The sequence below is a fragment of the Megascapheus bottae genome, chromosome 6 (genome assembly GCF_031878675.1).
Source record: "Megascapheus bottae isolate mThoBot1 chromosome 6, mThoBot2.hap1, whole genome shotgun sequence".
Taxonomy (NCBI): Eukaryota; Metazoa; Chordata; class Mammalia; order Rodentia; family Geomyidae; genus Megascapheus; species Megascapheus bottae.
The window spans coordinates 83,253,886-83,276,612 of record NC_143514.1 but is presented as its reverse complement, the minus strand read 5'-3'; the positions used below and the strand labels follow the sequence as shown (position 1 = coordinate 83,276,612).

The 22,727-nt window shown below is 59.3% G+C and overlaps 1 protein-coding gene across 1 annotated transcript; it reads right to left on the bottom strand.

The window, feature by feature from the left end:
- Nucleotides 1-3,317: 3,317 nt before the first annotated feature.
- Ttc34 (tetratricopeptide repeat domain 34) lies at nucleotides 3,318-22,280 on the bottom strand. The gene is given in 10 exon segments (XM_090335977.1): nucleotides 3,318-5,615; nucleotides 5,810-6,027; nucleotides 6,693-6,963; nucleotides 11,330-11,496; nucleotides 12,031-12,235; nucleotides 13,451-13,676; nucleotides 14,018-14,742; nucleotides 14,744-14,856; nucleotides 19,775-20,592; nucleotides 22,182-22,280. Coding segments are annotated over 9 exon segments (3,234 nt in total). The 5' UTR covers nucleotides 20,559-20,592; nucleotides 22,182-22,280; the 3' UTR covers nucleotides 3,318-5,090.
- Nucleotides 22,281-22,727: the final 447 nt, after the last annotated feature.

Genomic DNA, 22,727 nt, shown 5'->3' with positions numbered 1-22,727 from the left:
CATCAGTCCTGAGGTCCCCATCCTCTCCAGCCTCTTGTCAAGTCGTCCTTTCTTTCTCCTAGACCTCCATCTTGTCCATCTTTCCAGGACCTTCCTCCATCTGACCTCCAAGCTCACACAGACAAGCTTCTCATGATTCTACTTGTGTGGTGATGGCACCTTGGTTCTGCCATGCCCCAGAGACAGCCGCTGCCCCAGGGCAGGTCTCCCTGAGTGGCTCTCCCCCGCACCCCACAGGCCCCTGCCCCACGGGGTCCCCGCTCCGGGCAGCCACAGCATGGGCTGGTGGACCCATCAACCCTGTCTGGCCCGCCTGGCTCAGGTTCCAGGACACTTGTGACTTTGAACAATTTGACTGATTCACTGCATTCTGGCCTGCAAACTTCCACTGAATTTGTTTACAATAATGCCTTCCAACAGAGCCAGGGGCTCAGGCTGGCATGACGAGTCTGTGCTGGGGACAGGACAGGAGCCTGGCAGTGGCTGGGGGCTGCCGTGGCCAGGCCCAGCCGTGGCTGGCACCACACCCCTCCTGTCTCCTCGGAGACGCTCTAGGGACCCTGGGTTGCTGGGAGGTGACCCCTGGGAACCTGGGGGGTGGAGCGGCACCAATGCAGGCTCCTCCCTGGGTGCTGGTGAGCTGAGGCGCCAGGCTCCCGCCCCTCCATAGCCAACCTGGCTGGGAGCTCTTGGGACGCCATCCCAGAAGCCGCTGGGCCTGGCCCTTGCTCACTCACCCTGTGAGCCCTCAGGAGTGGCCACCACTTGGGCGGGTCCCTGGAGGCCCTGGATGTCTCAGACTTGGGGTGAAGCTAGTCGAGGGGGTGGGCTCCTGGTAGAGGAGAGTGGTGTCAGGTCGGATCTCGCTGTGAAGTCACTTCCGGGCCCGCCTTTGTGATGCTGGGAACCCCGGGTTCCGCGGGGCTTTGGTGTGGGGGAGGGGCAGAAGAGGCCCCTGGAGAGTGGGGTTTCTCTCCACAGTTCTCCCCTGCCCTGCCCTTCCCTCTCCTCTCCCCTTATTCCCTCCCCCACCACCCCTGCCCTTCTTGTCCTTTCCCTTTCTTTTATTTCTTTTTAATGCTAGTATTATGGCTTGAACTGGGCCTGGCCTCACACACTCTCAGCTTGGTTGCTCACAGTTGGCACTCTCCCACTTGAGCCATGCCTCCAGTCTGGCATTTTGCTGATTGAAATGGAATCTTGTGGCTTTTCTGCCTAGGTTGGCTTTGAACAGAAATCCTCTGACCTCAGTCTCCTGAGTAGTGCGTAGCCACTCTACCGTCTCACCTTCCTTTCTCCACTTTCTGCCTCAAGAACCTTCCAGGCTGCTGGGAGGGAAGGCGCTCAGCTGGCCCGGGAGAGGGGGCCTGGAGTCTGCCAGTCCTCCTTCCTGGGTCTCTTCTTCCTTCCTTCTCTAATGAGGATGGTGGGCTCCGAGGCCCCTGTGAGCAAGGTAGGTGGGAGGGAGGGGGCAGCGCCGCAGGGAGCCCTAACCAGCCGGGTCAGCAACAGACACCGCAACTCATGGCCCCTGGGGAACTGTGGGGTTCAAATTCTAATCCTCTGGGGCCTGGCCGGGAGCCAGGACAGTCCCTTCTGTGCCCAAGAGCTGTCTCCCAGCTTCCAGAGTGCCGGCCAGGGACCTCAGCCCACTTCCTGGGAGGAGACTGCTACGACCATCTCAGTGGGAGTCCAGGCCCAGGCCTCTGCTCCCCAGGCCTCCCCACCCCCGGCCTCCACTCTCCAGGCCTGACTTGGTTACCACTTGCCGACTCCACAGGATGTGCCTGGGTCCATGCCGGTGTCAGGGCTGATGAGAACTGGCGTCTAAGGCCCCAGCACACACCCCATGCTGCCCCCGCTGGGGGATTCTCCAGTACTGAGCCCCAGGGAACAGCTCAGAGTTGAACATGATAGAAAATGTCCGCCCAGCACCAAGGCCAATGGTGTGGCCAAGATTGAGCTGCCAGGGGCCAGGCTGTGTGAGGATGGCTGCTGGCCTGAGCTAAGTGTGTGTGTGTGTGGGGGGGGGGCATCTGCTGACTCTAGCCTGCTTCCCAGGCCAGGCCTGTGTCTGTGCACTTTGCAAATGCCTCTTCAGAGATTTCCCGGGGTTGTGTATACGCCGTTACAGAATAACAACTTCACGGCAGTCTCAGCTCTTCACGTACATGGGTGCTGTGGCTTCTGCCTGTCCACCGGCCTGGCCTGCTCAAGCACTGGTGTGCATGCAGGGCAGTCCCGGGACATGGGGGAGGCTGACGGCATGGGCTGGGCTGTCCCCGGCCACCTGTGGGGACCTGCCACGCCACCCGCCACCGGCACTGTACACCACAGGCCCAGATTCTGTGGGGCAGCAGCAGCAGTGTCTGCAAGGGCGTGGGGTTCACCTGGGCACCTGCAGCGCCACCAGGAAGGAATGAGGAGGTCAGGCCTCTGGCGACCGTCCACTGGGTCCTCTCCGTGAGAGGAGGGGCCGCCCCGGCCTGCCACAGGCGGCAGGGAAGGAAATCTGCTGCTCCTCACAGCTCGGGAGATGTTGGCAGTGCCCTGGGCTCTCCAGAGACACGGAGGGTGTGGAACAGGACGGAATGGGGCAGCCACAGAGTGGCAGCACGGGGCTGGGCTGAGGCGAAGCTGAGAACTCGGGACCCCAGCCCTCCGAGTGCCACTTAGAGGGAGCAGTCTCCCCAAGCCTGAGGCCACTGGCCCTGCTCCTTCATCACCTCAGTCTCCCGGCTCTAGACCCATGGCAGGTCAGGGCTTGGTGCTCTGGGTGTGGGTGAGGACCAATGCTGGACCAGGAGAAGGTAGCTCTGTAACCCTCACCCTGCAGGAGCGAGGGTCTGCTGGCCTGGATGCCCTCACCGGGGTTCTGGGTTAGCATCCCCCCCCCCATTTCCAGCACAAGCAACAGCTGGCTGCTGGTGGATGGGGTCCAGGACTCGTGGGTGCACAGTGACCTTGCTGATGCCGAAGGTCGCCAGCTGCCTTCCACGGGGCAGCCTGTGTCCTGCGTTCTCTCAGCCTCCGGCTGGGCACACAGGAGCTGGTGACCACGTGGCTGGCGGGGGTTTGCAGAGCATAAACTGCTGGGCTGGGGGCCTGGAAGCTGCCTCCTACTCAGGAGTCACACTCCAGTTCTGGTTCTGGACAGAGGGGCTGCAGTGTGGGAACCTTCCCGGGCCTGGGCTGGGGTCCAGTGGGAGGGGACATGGGCAGTGACAAGTTCTGCTTCTTGTCATCAGGGTAGAGGTGGTGGTGGGGAACTGGTCCATGCATGATGCTACAACAAAAGACCTTAGACGGGGTGGTTTGTCAACAATGGAGGTTTATTTCTCCCAGTCCTGGAGGACATCCAAGGTCAAGCCACTGGCCAGGAGGGCTGGCCAACTTCCCGCCCAGAGGTGCCTCTGCACTGTTCTCGGGGGCTAAAGGGGTGAGGGACCCCTGGGGAGTGCCAAGGGCACAAACCCCATCTTTAAGCCGATGACTTCGGCCTCTGACGGCACCCTCCCCTGGGTGTGTCTCCATCAACGGCAGAGCCAGGTAGGCCAAGGCGGACCCCCACCCCGAGATGGAGTGTGGCAGGCTGCCTCTTGGGGCAGCAGAGCAAGGCTGGGGTGTGGGTGGGGGGCTCACAGTGGGAGCGATGTGGGTGGAGGCTTGGAGGGGTGGGGGATGGGGGTAGGGGAGGGGGTGGGGTGGGGGTGTCAGATGTGGACATGGGGAGTAGGGGTGGGGGATGGGAAAGGCGGGCTGGTGGGGGGAGGTTGGTCGTGTAGCTCCAGCTGGATATGACTGACATACCTGAGCTCTGGGTGCTCGGAGCTTGCAGAAGTTCCCAGTGGACAGGTGGGGGAAGGTGGGGAGAAAGTCCAGGGCACAGTGGGCACCCAGGGGCTGCAGCTCTGCTGTCTCTGTCCTGCAGCTGAGGGCTGGGCCTTCCTGTGACCTTCGCTGTCCACCGAGCTAACAGGACTTTGGTCCTGACCCTGGCGCCATGGCGGTTATGCCATTGAATACCCAGGGACAGAAGGGTGCAAGGCTGAAGCAGTGAGCTGTGAGGATTTTCAGTGAGAAATTCTGGGAAAGCAATGGACCTGGAGATACGTGGTGTGGACAGCAGGCAGGCAGGGGCTGGGGACCGGGCATGTGGACAGCAGGCAGGCAGGCCAGAGGTGCATCCCCTTGGGAGGCCCTGCCTGCCGTAGGCCCCTGTCCCCTCAGGCTTTGGAAGGAGGTGTCTGTGGTGGAGTGTCAGGCCCTGGGTGGCCCAGTGGGACAAGACGACAGGGAGCTACATCTGCCCACTTTGCCTGGTGCTTGGGCACTAGAGGGGTGGAGCCACCTCTGCCTGGGCCCAGGACTGGACTGTCCAGGAGGTGAGTGGGAGGCGAGGGCAGCAGAGGAGGCAAGGGCAGAGGGGACACCAGGGTGGAGGCAGATACAAGTGGTCGGAGAGGAAGACGCAGGACAGGCTGGCCGGTCCCCACAGCAGAGCCTGGAAGGGACTTGGGGGTGCGCTGGCCTCCCCAGCACATGCCTCATGCACAGACAAGGGCGTGGACTTTGCCTCTGCAATGGCCTTAGGTGGCAGGTGATAGGGAGATGTGAGGACTGCCCTGGTGGGGGTGGGGGTGGGGTGGCTGTACACACAGGAGAGGGAGCAAGGCTGGGCAGGAAGTTTTCCAGGAGGGGACTGCGGTTCTGGGCTCTGCACTCCAGCTCCATCCTCCAGCTCGGACTGGACAGGCTTCTTAGGCACTTGGACTCTGCTCCCGGGGGCCGGGGTAGGCCACTCTGGGGCTGTGTGTGTTGGCTTTCTGTGCTGGATTCTCGGTGAAGTGGCACCTGGCAGGGATGGCTCCATGTGGACAGCAGGGTCTTTCTGCAGTCTTTCAATGGTAGCTTCATGTCCAGTGGGCAGCACATCTCCAGGGTCCACCAACCTGCAAGATCCCAGCCAGGGACGTGGCCTGCGGCTGCTTCCAATGACAGAGGCAACAAGACCATTCAGCCGCCCAGGGCCGGGAGGGGTGGCGGGGGGAGCCAGTGCAGTGCAGCAGTGCCCGGAGGTCAGCCCCTGGTCAGTGCAGCCGGCAGCCAGAGGACGCCTCCCTCCGCGTCCTTGCCTTCAGCCTCTTCAGGCCACTGTGCTCGGGGTCCATCAGGAGGCCGTTCTGAGCCGCCGTCCAGGCCTCTTCATAGAACTGCCCCTCCAGACAGCGCTGCCCCAGACGCAGGAACACACGGGCCGTGGAAGCCCGACCTGGCCGCCTGCACAGACTGCTCTGGGTCTGGGTGGGCGACAGCTGCAGGGCCTGGGCAAAGGCTCTTGCGGCCCCTTCCTCATCGCCGAGGCTCAGCAGCAGGCGGCCCCGGAAACACAAGTCCTCTGCGAGGGCTGGCAGGTCCCTGTCCCCGGCACTTTCCTGGAGCACACGGTCTAGGTCCCCGAGTGCCCGGCTGAACTCTTGCAGCTGGGCCAGGCAGGTGGCCCGGAGGCGCAGGTGTGTGGTGCCCTCGGCCGCCAGGACAGCTAAGGAGCAGTAGCCCAGGGCCTGCTCAGGGCGCCCTGCGTCCAGGAGGGTGCTGGCTCCCTGGGCTGCCGCCTGTGTAGAGGACACCAAGGGAGGGAGAGCGAGAGAGAGTGCAGGGTCAGCACAGCCAGCTCTGTGGCGAGACCAGGCCTCCCCTCCACATCCTGCCACTCCAACCCAGCCCCCACTAACTGGGCAGGGAGTGAAGTTGAAACTTGAGGTGCCAGGGAGGGCAGCATGGCCGGGGGGGTGTGTGTGTGGTGTACCTGGGCCAGACTCTGTCGCTCTGGGGTCTCCAGGAGACGCAGCAGGAACCCGAGGTCAGGGGCATCGGTCTCTGCCAGGCACTGCAGGTCTCGGGCAGCGGCTGGCACATCTTCTCCCTTCTTCAGCCGGAGCAGACCCCGCCGGGCCTGGGCCGCCTCTGACGGAGGAGAGAACCTCAGGGCTTCCCGCAGAGGGCCACCGGCCTCCTCGTAGCTGCCTGTGAGGTCCAGGAAATTCAGTCGTGACAGTGGCTGTAGCACAGGAGTGCCCGTGAGGGCGGCACCCTGGCTACCTGGCCTCCCCTGCTGAGGCCTGGCTGAGGTCTGGCTGGCCCGGGAGGACGGCACCGGCCACTGCACTTCAGGACTGCACACCTGCTCGTGAACTCACCAGCCTCACCCCTACCCCAGGGGCAGTGATCCTGAGCAGAACAGGACTGTGACGCCCTGCGGCCACTACAGCGACCTTCGTCCCCAGCCCTTGGAGCAAGGCTGAGGCTGCCAGGATGAGCCGTCTCGGGGGCAGCTGTGGGGTGAGGAAGCCCCCCAGAAGTTTCCCGTGGCCAGATGCAGGCTGCAGAGCCCCCTCTCCAAGTGCTATGCTGGCAAGCACGGGCGGGACAGCCCTCCCAGCACACACATGCCCATAACGGAGCCTGGCACCTGCTGGACATGTAGTGGACGAGTGATGGGTCAGGCCGGGAGTCTTTCTGGAACACCAAGTCCCCTGTTCTGCATGGCTGGAGAAGCAGGAGAGCTGCCTGGCCACAGGCCCACAGGCGCTGAGGGTGTGGCAGTGCAGGAGCTCTGCCGTTTCACAGAAACCAACACAGAGTGTGGGGGGGAGGGGCGCCCACGTGCCCGCCCTGGGCCCGGCACATACCCAGTCCAGAAAGGATGTCTGTGAGCAGGATGTGCCAGCGTGGCTGAGCAGCATCGATGCTGACCAGGGCTTCCCCAATGACGACGAGGCCCCGGATGTCCTTGTCCTCACGGGGGGCTGTCGTGGACACTCGCTGGCCCAGCAGGGTCCGGCAGTGGGCGTAGAGGCCCTGGGTGAGGAGCGCCTGGGCTTCTGGCTTCACAGAGCGGATCTCAGGGACCACCACCTGCGAGTTGAGCTTCAGAGCAGAGACGACGTCGTCCACGGCTTCCTAAGGGAGGGGCGCGGAGTGGGCGCGGAGTCACCCAGCAGAGGGAAGGTGGGCAGAATGGGAGGGTGGCTGGCGGCTTTCCAGTTCTCCACTTGGGGCCCTAGAGGGCCTGCCACACACAACTCTTTCCCCTGTCCCCCCTCCCCCCTCCCCATCCCTGCTCTCCTCTCCTGCGGCCCTCACCCCACGGCCTGTCACTGCTCAGGCATTTGAAGACTTGGTTCACTGGCCTGTGTCTCTGCCAGACCTTGTGCCAGCTGACCATCCAATTTCAGCCTCCTGGCACTGCCACCTGCTGGCATCACAAGGCCCAGCATCATCAAGTGTACTGAGGACTGGAAAAGGGGGGGCTTACCTGACAGAAAGCCCACCCCAGGCAGAGGGGGACTTGTATGGTGTCTGAAGGACACCAGTGCACCACCGTAAGAGCAGGAACAGCATGTCAGAGGGCGGGGAAAGCTAGGAGGCAGATTGCAGAGCCGGGCCTCCTCCAGAGGGCCTGAATGATCAAGGACCCGCCCCTGACAGGCTAAGGCATTTGCAACTGGCCTTTGTAGCTTAGCAGTAGGCTTCGGAGCCAGTACGAGTCATCCAGCATTGTCTTCTTTCAAAATTGTTTTGACTGTCCATTGTCCCTTAAAATGTCCTATGAATTTTACAATACTTTTTTTTTTTTTTTTTTTGCCAGGCCTGGGGCTTGAACTCAGGGCCTGGGCACTGTCCTTGAGCACTTTTTGCTCAATGCTGGCACTCTGCCACTTGAGCCACAGCACCACTTCTGGCTTTTTCTGTGTATGTGGTACCAGGGAATCAAACCCAGGGCTTGCATGCTAGGCAAGCACTCTACCACTAGGCCACATCCCTGGCTCCCACCCTCTTTTTGTGTGCATGACTGGGGCTTGAACTCAGCCTCATGCTGGCTAGGGAGGCACTATACTGCTGGAGCTCTATCTCCAGCTCGTTTTCCCTTGGTTATTTTTGAGAGAGGGCTCTTGCTTTTTCTCCAGGCTAGCCTGGATCTCGATCCTATGTTACTTCCAGGTTTAGTTGGGATGACAGACATGCCCCCACAGTCAGCTTCTGCTTTCGAGGTGGGCGTTGCGTGAACTTTTGGTCAGGATTGCTCCTTACACCGTGGTGCTCCCTGTCTCAGCCTCCTGTGTAGCTAGGTTGACAGGTAGTAGGCCATGGAGTCTGGACAGCACGGGGACACTGGCACACACACAGGCTTGTAGATCATGTAGGGTAGCATTGAGAGTTCCATGAGCGAGGGGTGTGTCTAATTCTTCTTGTCAATGCTTTGTAGCGTCGGTTGCTTTTTTTGATTATCAGTATTTTATTTTTTGGTACGGATGTAAATGAAACTGCTTCTTAAATTTCCTTTATGGATAGTTTGTGGTTGGTGTATGGTCAACAATGCAGCTAGTTTTCACAACTGAGTTTGTGTTCTGATGCTGTGTGGAATTCACTTGGTTTCCAATAGGTTTTTATATCTGTTTTTCATGGAATCCTTAGGATTTTTTTCTTCTTCCATATGCTATATCATCTGCAGCAAAGCAACAAAGGTAGTTTGCTTCCTCCTTTCCACAGCTTCTTAACTAATAGCTATGGCTAGAACTTCAGTCCTGTGTTGAACAGTGGTTCAATTGCCCGCCCTTGCCTTATTTCTGATCCAAGGGAAAAGCTTTCAGCATTTTCCCATTTGGTCGGATGTACACTGTGGGTTTTTCATGTGCATTTTGTTATGTTGTCATTTCTACGTACTGTTGGTTTTCTGAGTGTTTTAATCATAAGAGGGTGTTGAATGATGTCATATGCTTTTTCGGTTAAGAAGGGCCTTGTGCTTCCCCCTATTATGATTTATAAGTTGTGCAGATTGAACCATCTTTGCCTGCCTCCTCTCAACAAACCCCTCCTGGTCATGAGGTATGATCCTTTGGCATGCTGTTGAATTTGCTGTGCTAGTGCTTGTTGAATTTAGTGTCAGTGTTTGTGGGATATCTGTGTGATGTGCTCTGTGGCTTTGGTGCCACAGAATGCTGGGTACTCTTGCTCTTCTATTTGATTTTTTTCCAGTCCTGGGCCTTGAACTCAGGGCCTGAGCACTGTTCTTGGGTTTTTCCTCAAGGCTAGCGCTCTATCACTTGAGCCAAAGCACCACTCCTGGATTTTTCTATGTATGTGGCACTGAGGAATCGAACCTGAGTCTTCATGCATACGAGGCAAGCACTTTACCACTTGGCCAAACTCCTAGCCCATCGTTCTTTTATTTGTAAAGAAAAGTTTTAGGATTGATATAAGTTCTTTCAATGTTTAGTGAGCTCAGTGGTGGAGCTCCAGGTTCAGGGCTTATCTTCATTTTCTCCTTCCTTCCTTCCTTCCTTCCTTCCTTCCTTCCTTCCTTCCTTCCTTCTTTCCTTCCTTCCTTCCTCCAGTGTTAGGGTTTGAACTCATACTTGTTAGATGAGCAACTCTACCATTTAAGCCATCCCCAGCTCATCAGGAAGGCTTTAATAACTGGTTAAATCTCTCTATTAGTCATAATCTTGGTAGAGTTTTATCCTTTGTCCAATTTTATCCATGTTACCATATCATGTAGTTTAATTTGGGTTGTTTGTTCTTTTTCTAGTTCCAGAGGTTGGTGATTTGAAGTCTGTTCCTCCTCCTCCGCCTCCTCCTTCTCTCTCCTCCTCCTCCTTCCTCCTCCTCCTCCTCCTCCCTCTTCCTCCTTCCTCCTCCTCCCTTCCTCCTCCTCCTCCCCTTCCTCCTCCTCCTCCTCCTCCTGCTCCTCCTCCTCCTCCTCTTCTTCTTCTTCTCCTCCCTCCTTCCTTCCTTTCTTTCTTTTCTTTCTTCTTCTTCTTCTTCCTCCTCCTCCTCCTCCCCTTCCTCCTCCTCCTCCTCCTCCTCCTCTTCTTCTTCTTCTTCTTTTCTTCTTCTTCTTCCTCTCCTTCCTTCCTTCCTTCCTTCCTTTCTTTTCTTTCTTTCTTCTTCTTCTTCCTCCTCCTCCTCCCCCTTCCTCCTCCTCCTCCTCCTCCTCCTCCTCCTCCTCCTCCTCCTCCTCCTCCTTCTTCTTTTTCTTCTTCTGTACAGGGCCCAATACTTGCTAGGCAGATAATCTACCATTTGAGTGACCGTTCTAGCCCTTTTGTTTTTCAGATAGGGGTTGCTAACATTCCCCAGGCAGGCCTTGAATCTTGATGCTCCTGCCTTCGGCTCCCGAGTGGAAGAAGGTGGCTGGCAGTCCTGGTCTGGACACTGTCCCTGGTTTATGGCATTTGTAGCTGTGAACATCCCAGCACCACTTTTGTTGTGTGTCTCACAGTGCCATGTTTTCGTTTTAATTCATCTCTCAGCATTTGCCAGTGTACCCTGTGATTTCCTCAGTCTGGCTGTTGAACAGCCTGTCCTGTAGAAGAGGAAACTGAGGCAAGAGAGGTGGAGCCTCCTTGGCTGAGGTTTCCCATCTGGAACTGACCCTGCTGTCAGTTCCTGTGCGCGTGCTCAGGGGGAGGCCTGGGGAGAGTCTGGACTTTATGCCTCTGCTGTGTGAATGTGACTCATTCCAGTCAGCCTGGCCCTCAATGTTTCATTCTGAACTGCAATTCCATCTGCACAAGGCCTAAATACATGACATCCCACTTCAGAAACAGGTATGACAGCTGGGCATGGTGCCTCACTCCTGAAATCCTAGCTACTCAGCAGGCTGAGATCTGAGGATTGCGGTTCAAAGCCAGCCTGGGCACTAAAGTCCGTGTGACTCATCTCCAATTAACCACCAGAAAACCAGAAGTGGTGCTGTGGCTCAAAAGAGCTAGGGCAGTAGCCTTGACCTGAAGAGCTCAGGGACAGCTCCCAGGCCCAGAGTTCAAGTCCCATGACCACAAAACAAAACAACCCCCCACCCCCCACCCCAAAGAAAACCAAGTCCCAAATCAGAGTCCCATTCCTGTGTCTGTGGCAGACATGACTAATCAAAGCCAGCACCTACTCCTCTGTACTTGTTCTACAGACCCTTTGTAATGCAGGATGCACGAATCCCCACCCATGCAGCTGAGGGGCCACCTCAAGGTCCAGCCTCCATTAGAGGGACCCTCGCCTCCACCGGAGAATTGGTTTAAGCCAAGGCCCTGACTCACCCAAGGGCTTCAGTGCTATCCACGCACTGAGACTGGGGTCACGGAAGGGCAGAACTCCCTGAATGTGGGTCTGGGGATGTGGTGCCATCAGCCTCCGAGCAGATGGAAGGACATGGGTCCGTGCTCATGATGCCCTGGCCCTGCTCGGCCTCAGGCAGGGAAGGAAGGCAGGGCCCTGGGTCTCCTCCCCCTCACTTGCCACACCCAGGGCAGGGAGGGAAGCCTGGCACCTGCAGCTGATCCAGGGCCAGGTACACGAGCGCCCGTCCACACAGAGCCTGCACGTTCCTCGGCTCCGCCCGCAGCACAGAATGGAAGTCAAACAGGGCAGTCTTCTTCTGGCCCAAGAGCGCATAGCAGCGGGCTCGAGTGAGGAGGGATTCGCTGGCCTCACTCCCTGCAGGAGGCATGGGTGGTTAGGACATGGCTGTGGCTGGGCCCTCATCCAGTTCTCTCTGATGTCCAACCAGGGTGGACAGAACATGCCCAGGCTCCAGGGTCCCCCCCCTGGGAAGCGCTCACTCCACAGGGCAACAAGACAGGCTAGCCTGCCTGCTGGCCACAGGTCAGGAGTGGGGGGGTCTGGTGGACAGCTAGAGGCCATTCAGCTGCCTCTGAAGTGAGGCTGGCTACCAGGAGGAGTTCCTCAGAGCACGGGCATGAGTGGAAAGAGATGACGCTTGTATGCAGAAGCCAGGGAGGAGACCCTGAATTCTTGGAAGAAGAAACTCTTCCCAAAGAAGACACCACTACCACGCCTCTCGGGGTGTCTGCTGGCCCAGATCCTTCCCAGCCTTGACATGAGGGTAGGGAGAGCCAAGGCCTTGGTAGTCGTGCCCTCAGTGAGTCGCCCCCCAATCACCCCATGTGTGCCCCCAGGACTGGCAGCCAGCTCAGGACTGTGGCTCGGGGGCAGGCGAGGGGCTCCTACCTCCAGCAAAGATGGCCAGAGAGAGGTAAGCAATAGCTTCCCTGGTGTGGGCTCCGCTGTCCACTCCGCCCGGACGTGAACGCAGGATGCTCAAGGCCCGGGCGTGGCAGTGCTGTCTCAGGAGCTGCCGGTCCTCGGGGCAGAAGACATCCAAGGTGGGCTTCAGGCAGGCTGTGTCCCCAGACTGGACCACCTTCTTCACCAGCTGTGGGGACAGGAGCATAGTCACCGTGGGTGTCCCTTCTGCACCACTGCCCTCCTGCCCCTCCACTCTGTGCCCCCGGCACACGCTGCGTTCATTTCCCTGCCCTCGCCCCTCCACATGCCAGCAGCGGCCCCCTCTCTGCTTCGTTGGTGAGCCCAGGTGGATCTCTGCTGGACACAAGTTTTGAAAAGCGAGTCATGAGTTGTGGTCACAGCCACGCGCGGCTTGGAAGGTGTCGTGTCTTCAGTGGAGGGAGTGGGCTCCCGAGTGAGGGTCTGGGTCTCACTTGGAGCACTGGAAGGGCAGGGTGGGCTCCTGGGTCCCACGGAGGTGGAGAGGTGGGAATGCAGGGGAGAGTGTGCCGTCTCCAGCTGGCAGGGGTGGCAGAAGGTCATTTAAAAGGTGTGGAGCAAGCGCTTGGGATTGCCCCAGCAGGACCCGTGCACGCCGGGGACAGGGCAAGACCTTCAGAAGTCACAAGGGCTCGCCAAGGCTCAGCCAGGGATTCCCAGGGCTGCCCCAGCTGGCCACGGGTCCAGAGACCCTCCCAGAGAAGGGCCCAAGGGGTCCTGCCCGCCAGGGCGTCCTCCCGAGATGCGAGGACCAGGGATCCAACCAGCCAGACAGAGAGGAAGAGATTGTTGGGGACTCAGCCTGGACTCGAAAGCCTGAAGTTGTCTTCCCTGACCCCCCCCCGCCCCAATTTGCCTGTGCGTCCTGGCACAGATGGCAAGGCTCTCTCCACACAGGCATAAGGAGGCAGGTGAGGCCTGGTGTTGGGCATAGAGGGGCTCAGGGACAGGCAGGGCCCCTTCTGCTGTCCACTCCCCCATCCTGGGCAGGGTCATGTCCCAGCCTAGTGTATGTGGGGGGCTCGGGAGTGCTCAGCATATGATCTGGTCTTGACTTTTGTCTTCCTAACCCCTGTCAAAGCAAACATGAAGCACCTGCAGCATAGAGGAACCTGCCAGGTTTAGCAAAGCCTGTGACACCTACAAACGCAAGGCATAGGGGAAGAGTCAGGGCCAGCTGCAGGTGGTAGAGCTGGGGCTGAAGAAGGTGCAAAGCCATAGCCAGAGGGGGCCTGTGTCCCCCACAGAGGGGTGCCCGGCTCCACCCGTGTCCCCCACAGAGGGGTGCCCGGCTCCACCCGTGTCCCCCACAGAGGGGTGCCTGGCTCCACCTGCCCAACAGCTGCCCCCTCGGCCCGCTCACCTGGTTGGTGTCGTAGCAGAAGCCCCTCCGCAGCTGCAGCAGTGCCAGCCTGGCCAGCACCGGGGCCGCCTGCGGCCTCCTGGACAGGGCCACCCGCAAGGCCTTGTGCGCCTCCGCCAGGCGGCCCAGGCAGTACAGCGAGTCGGCCACCAGGAGGCGCGCCGCCTCGTCGTCTGCGTCCAGCTCCAGCAGGAGGGAGGCCAGCTGGTACACGCCCTGGGCATCCCTGAAAGGAGCGCGGCTCAGCCTGGACCAGCGCCTGCTGGCGCTCGTCCTCTGTTCCCCAGGATGCCGGTGTGAACGCAGGGCCCAGGGTGGTCCCTTGGCCTTGTCACTCGAGGATGGCTCTCCAGGGCTTGAGCCACAGCTGGGTCTCTGGCTTCTTGGTGCCCAGGCTGGCTCTGAACAGGGCCCTCAGGGCTCAGCCTCCGGAGCAGCCAGGGTGCCCGGTGTGACCCAGGACGGCCCACACCCCAGTCCCCCCCCCCTGGCTGGAGGTGGATGCATGGCAGTGGCAGGGTGGCTCCCCCCCCCCCCCCCACACACGCATTAGAGCTCGGGGCTCACCCTTCCTGCGCCGGGCTCTCCACCTCGGTCCCCGCAGCCCGGCCCCGGCTGGCAGGCCCGGGGCCCCGGGCGCGCAGCAGCATCTCGCGGCCTTCCTCGCGCAGCACGGTCCGCAGCAGCCCCCGCTGGTTCCAGGGCACAAAGGCCTTGGCTACCAGCAGGGCCTCGTCGGGGCGCAGGCGGCACGCGGTGACGAAGTCCAGCGCCCCCAGGAAGGCGCTGCCCCGCAGCACCCGCAGCAGCCCGCGGCCGCACAGCGCGCGCACGCAGCCCGCGGCGGGCGGCGACCCCCGCGCCACCACCGCCTGGAAGTCCTCCTGGGCGCGCCGGGCGTCGCCTGCGTGCAGCGCGCATAGGCCGCGCAGCGCCTGCACCGGCGCGCGGGCCTGGGCGCGGCTCCCCGCCGGGTCCCCCGCAGCCCCGGGCCGCAGGAGGCGGTCGCACAGCGCCCGGGCCGCCGCCACGTCCCCGGCCAGCAGCAGGCATTCGGCCAGGCGGGCCCCCAGCGAGGGCCGCTCCGGGGCCGGCGCCACCCGGAGCAGCACGCGGAGCGCGCGGATCACCGGAGCCAGCGGTTCGCGCCCCGAGTCCTCTCGGAGCTCCGGGCGGCTCCGCACGGCTTCCCGGAAGCGGGCGAAGCCCAGGTCCGCGGCGTCCCGCGCCAGCGCCCGCACGCGCTCCTGGTCCCCCGCGGAGAGCAGCGCCTGGAACCGCGCCCGCGCCCCCCGCCGGGCTGCGGCCGAAGGCGTCGTGCAGGTCCCGCAGGGTGTCCGCGCCGCGCCCGTCCAGGAAGAAGGCGGCCACCGCCCGGGTGACCAGCAGAGCGGCCAGGCGCTCCCCTGGGGAGAAGCCTCCTGGTTAACTTCCCCCGATCTGGCCTCAGCCCGCCCGCGCCCGGGCCCTGCCAGTGCCCCGGAAGCCCAGGGCACCTCTGTCCCCGGGCAGGAGCGCGAGATCCAGATCCACAAGCCCAGTGAGGCCCCCCAGCCGTGTGCCACCACCCTTGCCCACTCCCCTGGCCCCACCTCCCCTGACCCACCTCCCCTGACCCCACCTCCCCTCCCCCCACCTCCTCTCCCCCCACCTCTCCTGACCCACCTCCCCTGACCCCACCTCCCCTCCCCCCACCTCCCCTGACCCCACCTCCCCTCCCCCCACCTCCCCTGACCCCACCTCCCCTGACCCCACTTCCCCTCCCCCCACCTCCCTGACCCCACCTCCCCTGACCCCACCTCCCCTGACTCCACCTCCCCTGACCCCACCTCCCCTCCCCCCATCTCCCCTGACCCCACCTCCCCTCCCCCCCACCTCCCCTGACCCCACCTCCCCTCCCCCCACCTCCCCTGACCCCACCTCCCCTTCCCCTACCTCCCCTGACCCCCACCTCTCCTGACCCACCTCCCCTGACCCCACCTCCCCTCCCCCCACCTCCCTGACCCCACCTCCCCTCCCCCCACCTCCCCTCCCCCCACCTCCCCTCCCCCCACCTCCCCTGACCTCACCTCCCCTGACCCCACCTCCCCTCCCCCCACCTCCCTGACCCCACCTCCCCTGACCCCACCTCCCTGACCCCACCTCCCCTGACCCCACCCCATGTGCCACCACCCCTGCCCTGCAGGGCTTAGTGGTCACCAGTCTCTCTTCTCAGATCAAGTGGAATCCACCTAAGTCTTGCTTGGCCCATCCCCCACATAGGCCTTGGGCTTTAGAGTGTCATGTCCTCCCCAGGGAGACTGTCCCCACTTCACCCAAGGACAAGCTGAGGCCAGGCTGGGATCATGGTGGGGCACTGCTCCCAGGAAGGGGCTGGGCTGCTTTCTGCCTTATTTGGGCCTCCTAGAGCCCAGTGGGCCCCCCTGAGAAACAGAAGTCTCCCCAGCCAAGCCAGGAAGAGGGCTCCTCAGCTCCCCCCCCCTGCACACGGGGGTTGGAGATGGCGGCAGAGGGGGAGAGGAAAGCCCCCCATCCAGGGCGGGTGTCAGGATCCTTTGTCAGCCTTTTGCACCCTGGGGACAACCGACCTCACACACCGTCCAGTCCCGGTAGCCAGAGGTCAGAACTGAGGTCTTGAACCAAAGCAGCTCTAGCTCCGATTATTGCCGTGGCCCACAGACCCCACTTGAGGGTCCCCCCACCAGACTCCTCTTTCTTTTCTTCATTTTAAGTCACTCCGGTCGTCAGTTGTCACTGACTTCTGTCTCCATTCTGCCATGATGGCTTTTTATTCCATTTTTTGTAATTTCCAGTGATATACTTTCCACGTTTCCCGTTTTCTGTTTTGAGCCAGGTTCTTATATATTGTGCAAGCTGGACCTGTCCAGAATCAGTGCTCCTCCTGGGTAGCCTGGAACTATGCAACTTGAGAGTTTTCACTTGGTCCTTCCCTCCCTCCCTTCTCCCCTCTTTCTTTCTTCCCGCTGGTCCTGGCGCTCCAACTCACAGGTTGGCATTGTCCCTGAGCTTGTCTGAATGTGTGTGTGTGTGTGTGTGTGTGTGTGTGTGTGTGTGCGCGTGCGAGAGAGAGAGAGAGAGAGAGAGAGAGAGAGAGAGAGAGAGAGAGAGAGAGAGAGAGAGCGCACCGACCTGTCCTTGGAGGCTTGAGCTCAGGGCCTGGGCACTGTCCTTGAGCTTCTTTTGCTCAAGGCTGTCTTTCTACCACTTGAACTACAGCTCCTCCACTTCTGGCGTTTTTGGTAGTTGATTGGTAAAAAGAGTTTCACAGACTTTCCTGCCTGGACTGGCTTCCAACAGTGATCCTCAGATTCTGTCTTGTGAGTAGCAGTAGAGGGTGTGCTACAGTGATGAGCTGTTCAGTGCCTTTTCAGTTTCCATCGGTCTGCTGAGATTCTCCATCTGTTGATCGATTATAACCCTGTTTCTTTAGTCCTTGAATAGGCTTAGTGTCTTTCAAGTCCTTAGATAAGTCTAGATTCAGTTGAGGTCAGTTTCTGGGGCCTTCTTTTTCTTCTGGTGGTGGCTCCGGATTTATTAGTTGGATTCAAATTCTAAATTCTGTCTTTTGAGCGCCGCCATTCTGTTTAGCCTGCCCCCTTTTTACAAACTGAGATTGAAGTCAGGGGTGTGAGCTATTTACCACTTGGATTAGACTCCCAGACCTTTGCTTCTCTATTTTTTTTTTTTTTTTTTTTGCCAGTCCTGGGCTTGAGCTCAGGGCCTGAGCACTGTCCTTGGATTTTTCTCAAGGCTACAACTCTAGCACTTGAGCCTCAGCACCACTTCTGGCTTTTTCTAAGTATGTGGCACCAAGGAATTGAACCCGGGTCTTCGTGCATGCTAGGCAAGCACTCTACCACTAGGCCACACTCCGGCTCTGTATTTTGTTTTGAAATACAGTTTCACCATGTTTGCCTGGGTGGGCCGTGAACCCTTGATCCTCCTGCCTTTGTCTTTGAGCAGTTGGGATCCCGGGCATTTGTCACTGTCCAACATTGCACTCAGTTCTAAACCATCTATGCATTTTGCAGATCACTTAGTTTTCCTGTGAGTGAAACTCAGTAGTCAACCAAGGATGGAGGTGGATTTGCGGTATGGATTTTGGAATTTTCCCCTCCTGTGGCTTCTGTCTCAGGAGTTTCCTTCTAATTTCCAGTCTACTTTCCCTGGCTCTGAGCTCTGTCTAATGCCACCTGGGGACCCTAAAGGTGCAGAGCAGTCTTGCCCCTGACACATAGATTGAGGAGTTGGGGAAGGCAGAGCCTGCAAACCTGCAAGCTTCCGCAGCACACGCAGGATTTCAGGGACAGCTTCCGTCTCTGCCTGCACGTGGGTGCTGTCTGGTGGGTTCAACTAGTTGCCTCTGATCTTTCATTTGAGTTCAGTCGCCTGCCCATGGATCCTGCACCGAATGCAGCAACTGCACTATTATCAGACACTGCATCCCCTCTTGTTAAAATAACACTATAGATCAGGAAGAGACATATGCTTCTATGCCACTGCTGTTTTAATTTTAATTTTTCCTGCTTGCTAGTAGGTCATTAATTCATTTCCAATCTGGTGAGTAGAAAGGAGACAGCGTCTGCTTTAACGCACATTTGTGCCTTTACAACAATGTCGAGTGTTTTCCACATGTTTTATTGGCCATCTGCTTTCTCTACAGGGAAATGCACTTGTTAATTCTTGTATTGGATTTTTTTTCTTACCTCAAATATTCTGCATTTTGCTTTGTTAGCCTATTATTTATTTGGAAAGTATTTTTTTCTATATTCATAGATTGACCTCTATTTTCTATAGTCACGATCAAAACAGAAGGTTTATAATTTTCTTTTTTGTGCCAGGACTGAGCTGGACCTCAAGGCCTGAGTGCAATCCCTTAGGTTTTTTCTGCTCAAGGCCAGCACTTTACTACTGGATCCATGGCTCTATCTCGGCTTTTTGGTGGTTCATGGGAGATATGAGTCTCGTGGACTTTCCTGCTGAGGTGGGTTTGAACCTTGGTCCCCAGAGCTCAGTCTCCAGAGTAGCTGGAATTACAGGCGTGAGCCACCGGCACGTGGCTAGGAAGGGACATTTGTAAACAGTTCGTTGGAGAATTCTTCATAAAAATAATGATTTGTAGAATTCCTTGTGGAAGTAATTCTTCACTTTTCATCATGGGCTACATGGTGCGAGGGGATTGGTGAGCCAGTGACCTCTGTGCCTTGGGTCCGGGGGAAGGTGGTTTTTGTCCACACCAGAGCCAGGTGAGAGCCTCTAAAGGCACAAACATGCCTGCAGGCAGCTGCTTTCCTTTCCTGGCACTGCCTTCCTGCCACCTGTGGCCCGCTGTAAGTCCTGGACTCGGGCAGAGCTCCCTGTGGCTTCAGGCTCCACCTCCTGTATGCCTGTCAAGGTTGCCCTGGCCACCGACATGGTGGCACCAGGTGTGTCAAAGGCTCAGGGTTCTGGGCAGTGTCACTGAATGCTGGCTTGTGGGGAGGGGTGTGAGGCGAGGTCTGGCTCACGTGGACATACTCTGTCCACTGAGTACAGCAGGCTCCTTCTGGCTCCTCCTGCACCTCCTTTATGAGCGGAGGGTCTCAGGTGTTAGAATGGTCTGGAACCCCATTTTCCAGTCTGCCCGCCCCACCCCAGTCCCTAGCTGGCTTAATATTAAGTTGCTCTTGACCCACCCCTGCCCTAAGTCTACCCACAGTTGTCACCAGTCACTCAGTGACCCAGACCCATCCTTCACGGCAATCCTTCCTCTCTCCTGGATCTCAGCTCTGTGGTTTCTTCCTGGGACCCTCGGGTACATCTCCACCAGCCCGGCCTCCTCCCAGCCTCCGGGCTCCCCACAGGTCTGTCTTCCCTTGGGCTGCTATTCTACACAAACAAGCCAGAAGGAATGAAGAAGGCAAATGAGCCCCACAGTCCACGGCTTGGGGTGGGGGTGAGCTCCAAATTCCCCTGGGACTTAGCCACACTGCACGCCTGGCCCTTTGGACCTGATAATTGGCAATGACATTCCAAGGGCCGTGACAGGTCCTGTTTCTGCTGCCTGCAACCCTCCAGTCTCATCTCAGACACCACCCTCTCCGAGGAGCCTTCCCTGATCACCGGCTACGGCTACGGCTGCACCTGCACCGTGCATGGTTGTCAACGCCTCCTTTGGGTGCTTTGTAGGGACTGGGGCCTGCCTTTCCTGGCAGAGTGGTCTCGCCAGCCCAGGCACATTCCCTTCCCTGACCACAGGCAGGACTTAAGTGTGGCTGGCACCTTTGCTACCCTGGTCCACAGAGGCTTGACTCACCCTCGTACCTTGGGGTTGGCTGCCCGTTGAGTCCGACTGAAGGGCTTGGCTGCAGGCCTCCAGGCAGGCCTCAAACCGGCCTCCTCGGAGCAGCGCCTCGGGGGAGGAGGCCTCGAGCCTGGTGCTCCCAGGGTCCAGGGCTGCCAGGAGTCTTCGGCAGTTGGATTCCCGCCAGCTGGCATTGTCTGCGGCCTCCGTGTGTCCCGAGATGCAGGCCTGGAGCGCGCTGAGCAGCGCGGGGAGGTGGGGCAGCTGGTGGGTGCGGATGAAGGCCACGGTCCGCGCTGAGCTGGAGGCGAAGGCGTGCAGATAAGCGGCCACGCCCTTGCCAGCCTGCGTCCCTGAGAGAACCCAGGCCAGGGCCCGGGTGAGCTGCAGCTCCAGGGCCTGCTGGGCACGGGCCCCCAGCAGGGCACCGCAGCGCTCTGCCACCTCCTCGTGGTGCCCGTGGGCCAGCAGGGTGGCCAGCACGTGCAGGACGCTGGCCGGGTGGTCTGGGCACAGGGCAGCAAGGAAAGCGGAGGCCAGCGCTCCGGTCAGCGAGACCACCGCCATGCCGTCCCAGGAGATGTCGGGGATTTGACTCTCTCCACGACCCCAGGCCTCCAGCATGGCTACTACAGGGCCTCCCCGGGCCTCTGCCAGAGCGGCCTGCACACTCTGCACAGCAGAGGGCGCGTGGCAGCTGAAGGCAGCCAGGTAGAAGGCGGCGGCCAGGGCTGGCTCCCCTCGGGCCAGGTGAGCGTCCCCCTCCTGGCACAGGCAGGCCGCCAGCTTCTGGGCCGATGTCATCTCTGCAGCCTCCACTGGCCCATTTTGTGGTCACCTGGGAAGGAAACTGTGGTTGGCTAGCTCTCCAGGTGTCCTGTCCACCCACCTGCAGAGCCACTCAGGCTCAGCCTCCAGCAGCCGCCAGGCCCCTCCTGCTGGGACCCCAGGGCTGGTGTAGCCACCCGATGCGGGGACTTGGGCCCTGTCACCAAAGGGCTCTAGCTCTCCCCCATGGCTGGGCCACACCCAGGCCCAGGCCTGTCCTGTGCCCCTCGCAGCCCTCGGAGGCTGCAGGATGGGACCTGAGGAGGCCTGACCCCCAGCCCACAGCGGGAGTTGGCTTGAGGGGTCCAGGGCCTACTCCTACCTGGGACCCATGTCTGGGGTAGGACGTGGGGTAGGAGGAGGCCTCGCCCATCCCCCTGGCCTCCAAACTAGGGCGGCTTTTGTGGACCTGTCCCCTCTTCCCTTCCCGCCAAAGGATGAACTAGTGGAACCCTTAATTTCTGATTCTCAAGTGCGTGCTGTCCAGGGTCCCCAAGATAGCAACACACACACACACACACACACACACACCACACACACACACATACACACACACATACCACACAAACACCACACACACACACACACACACCACACACACACACACACACACACATACACACACCACACACAAACACCACACAAACACACACACATACCACACACACACACCACACAAACACCACACACATACACACACCACACAAACACACCACACACACACACATACCACACACACACACCACACAAACACCACACACACACATACACACACCACACACACACACACATACACACACCACACAAACACCATACACACACACACACATACCACACAAACACCACACACACATACCACACACATACACACACACCACACACACACACAAACACCACACACACCACACACCCCACACGCACACACATACCACACACATACACACACACCACACACACACCAAACACACACCACACAAACACACCACACACATACACCACACACATACACCACACACACACCACACACACACCACACAAACACACCACATACACACACCACACACATACACCACACACACACCACACACACACACCACACAAACACACCACATACACACACCACACACATACACCACACACACACCACACACACACACCACACAAACACACCACATACACACACCACAAACATACACCACACACACACCACACACACACACCACACAAACACACCACATACACACACACCACACAAACACCACACACCGCCCCACACACACTACACACACACCACACACACACACCACACAAACACACCACACACACACACCACACAAACACACCACATACACACACCACACACATACACCACACACACACCACACACACACACCACACAAACACACCACATACACACACCACACACACACACCACATACACACACCACACACACACACCACACACACACCACACAAACACACCACATACACAAACACACATCACACACACACACCACACACCACACACACACACCACACACACACAAACACCACACACACCCACACACCACACAGACACACACACACTCACACTCTCACCTGCCTTGGCCTCAGGTTGAGCTGGCAGGCACCATGAAAGTTGCAGCTCTGGGGACAGAAGTGACAGGAGTGGCTCTGGATTAGCCCCTGGCACCCGGGCTCCGGCAGGTGGTCCCAGGGCACTGGGGGAAGCCCCTCTCTGGTCGGTAGGAGCCTCCTGGTTTCCTGGGAGAGGGTCAACACTTGGGTTGCCCGGCTGCTCAGCAGCGCCCCCCGTGGCCAGATGCACTCAGGCCCAGCCCTGACTCACCCCAGGCCTCTCCCTCGGGCTGGGGAGGGAGCCAGCATGCACCTGCAGCGCCAGGCTCTGCTGGGCACCCTGGAGAGAAGACTCTTACACTATGGGGGACTCTGGCCGAAGGCCCCACACAATCTGCCTCTCTCCCAGCGCAGGTCCAGGTGTGGACTGCAGTCACAAAGGGGCAGCTGGGAGCACTGCTTTAGGAGTGATTTCCCTATCTGGTCAGACCAGGAAGGGGGTGAGTAGGAGGTGGCAGGTGGGCTGGGGGGGGGGCGGTTCTGAGACACTGGGGTCCCATGGAGGGC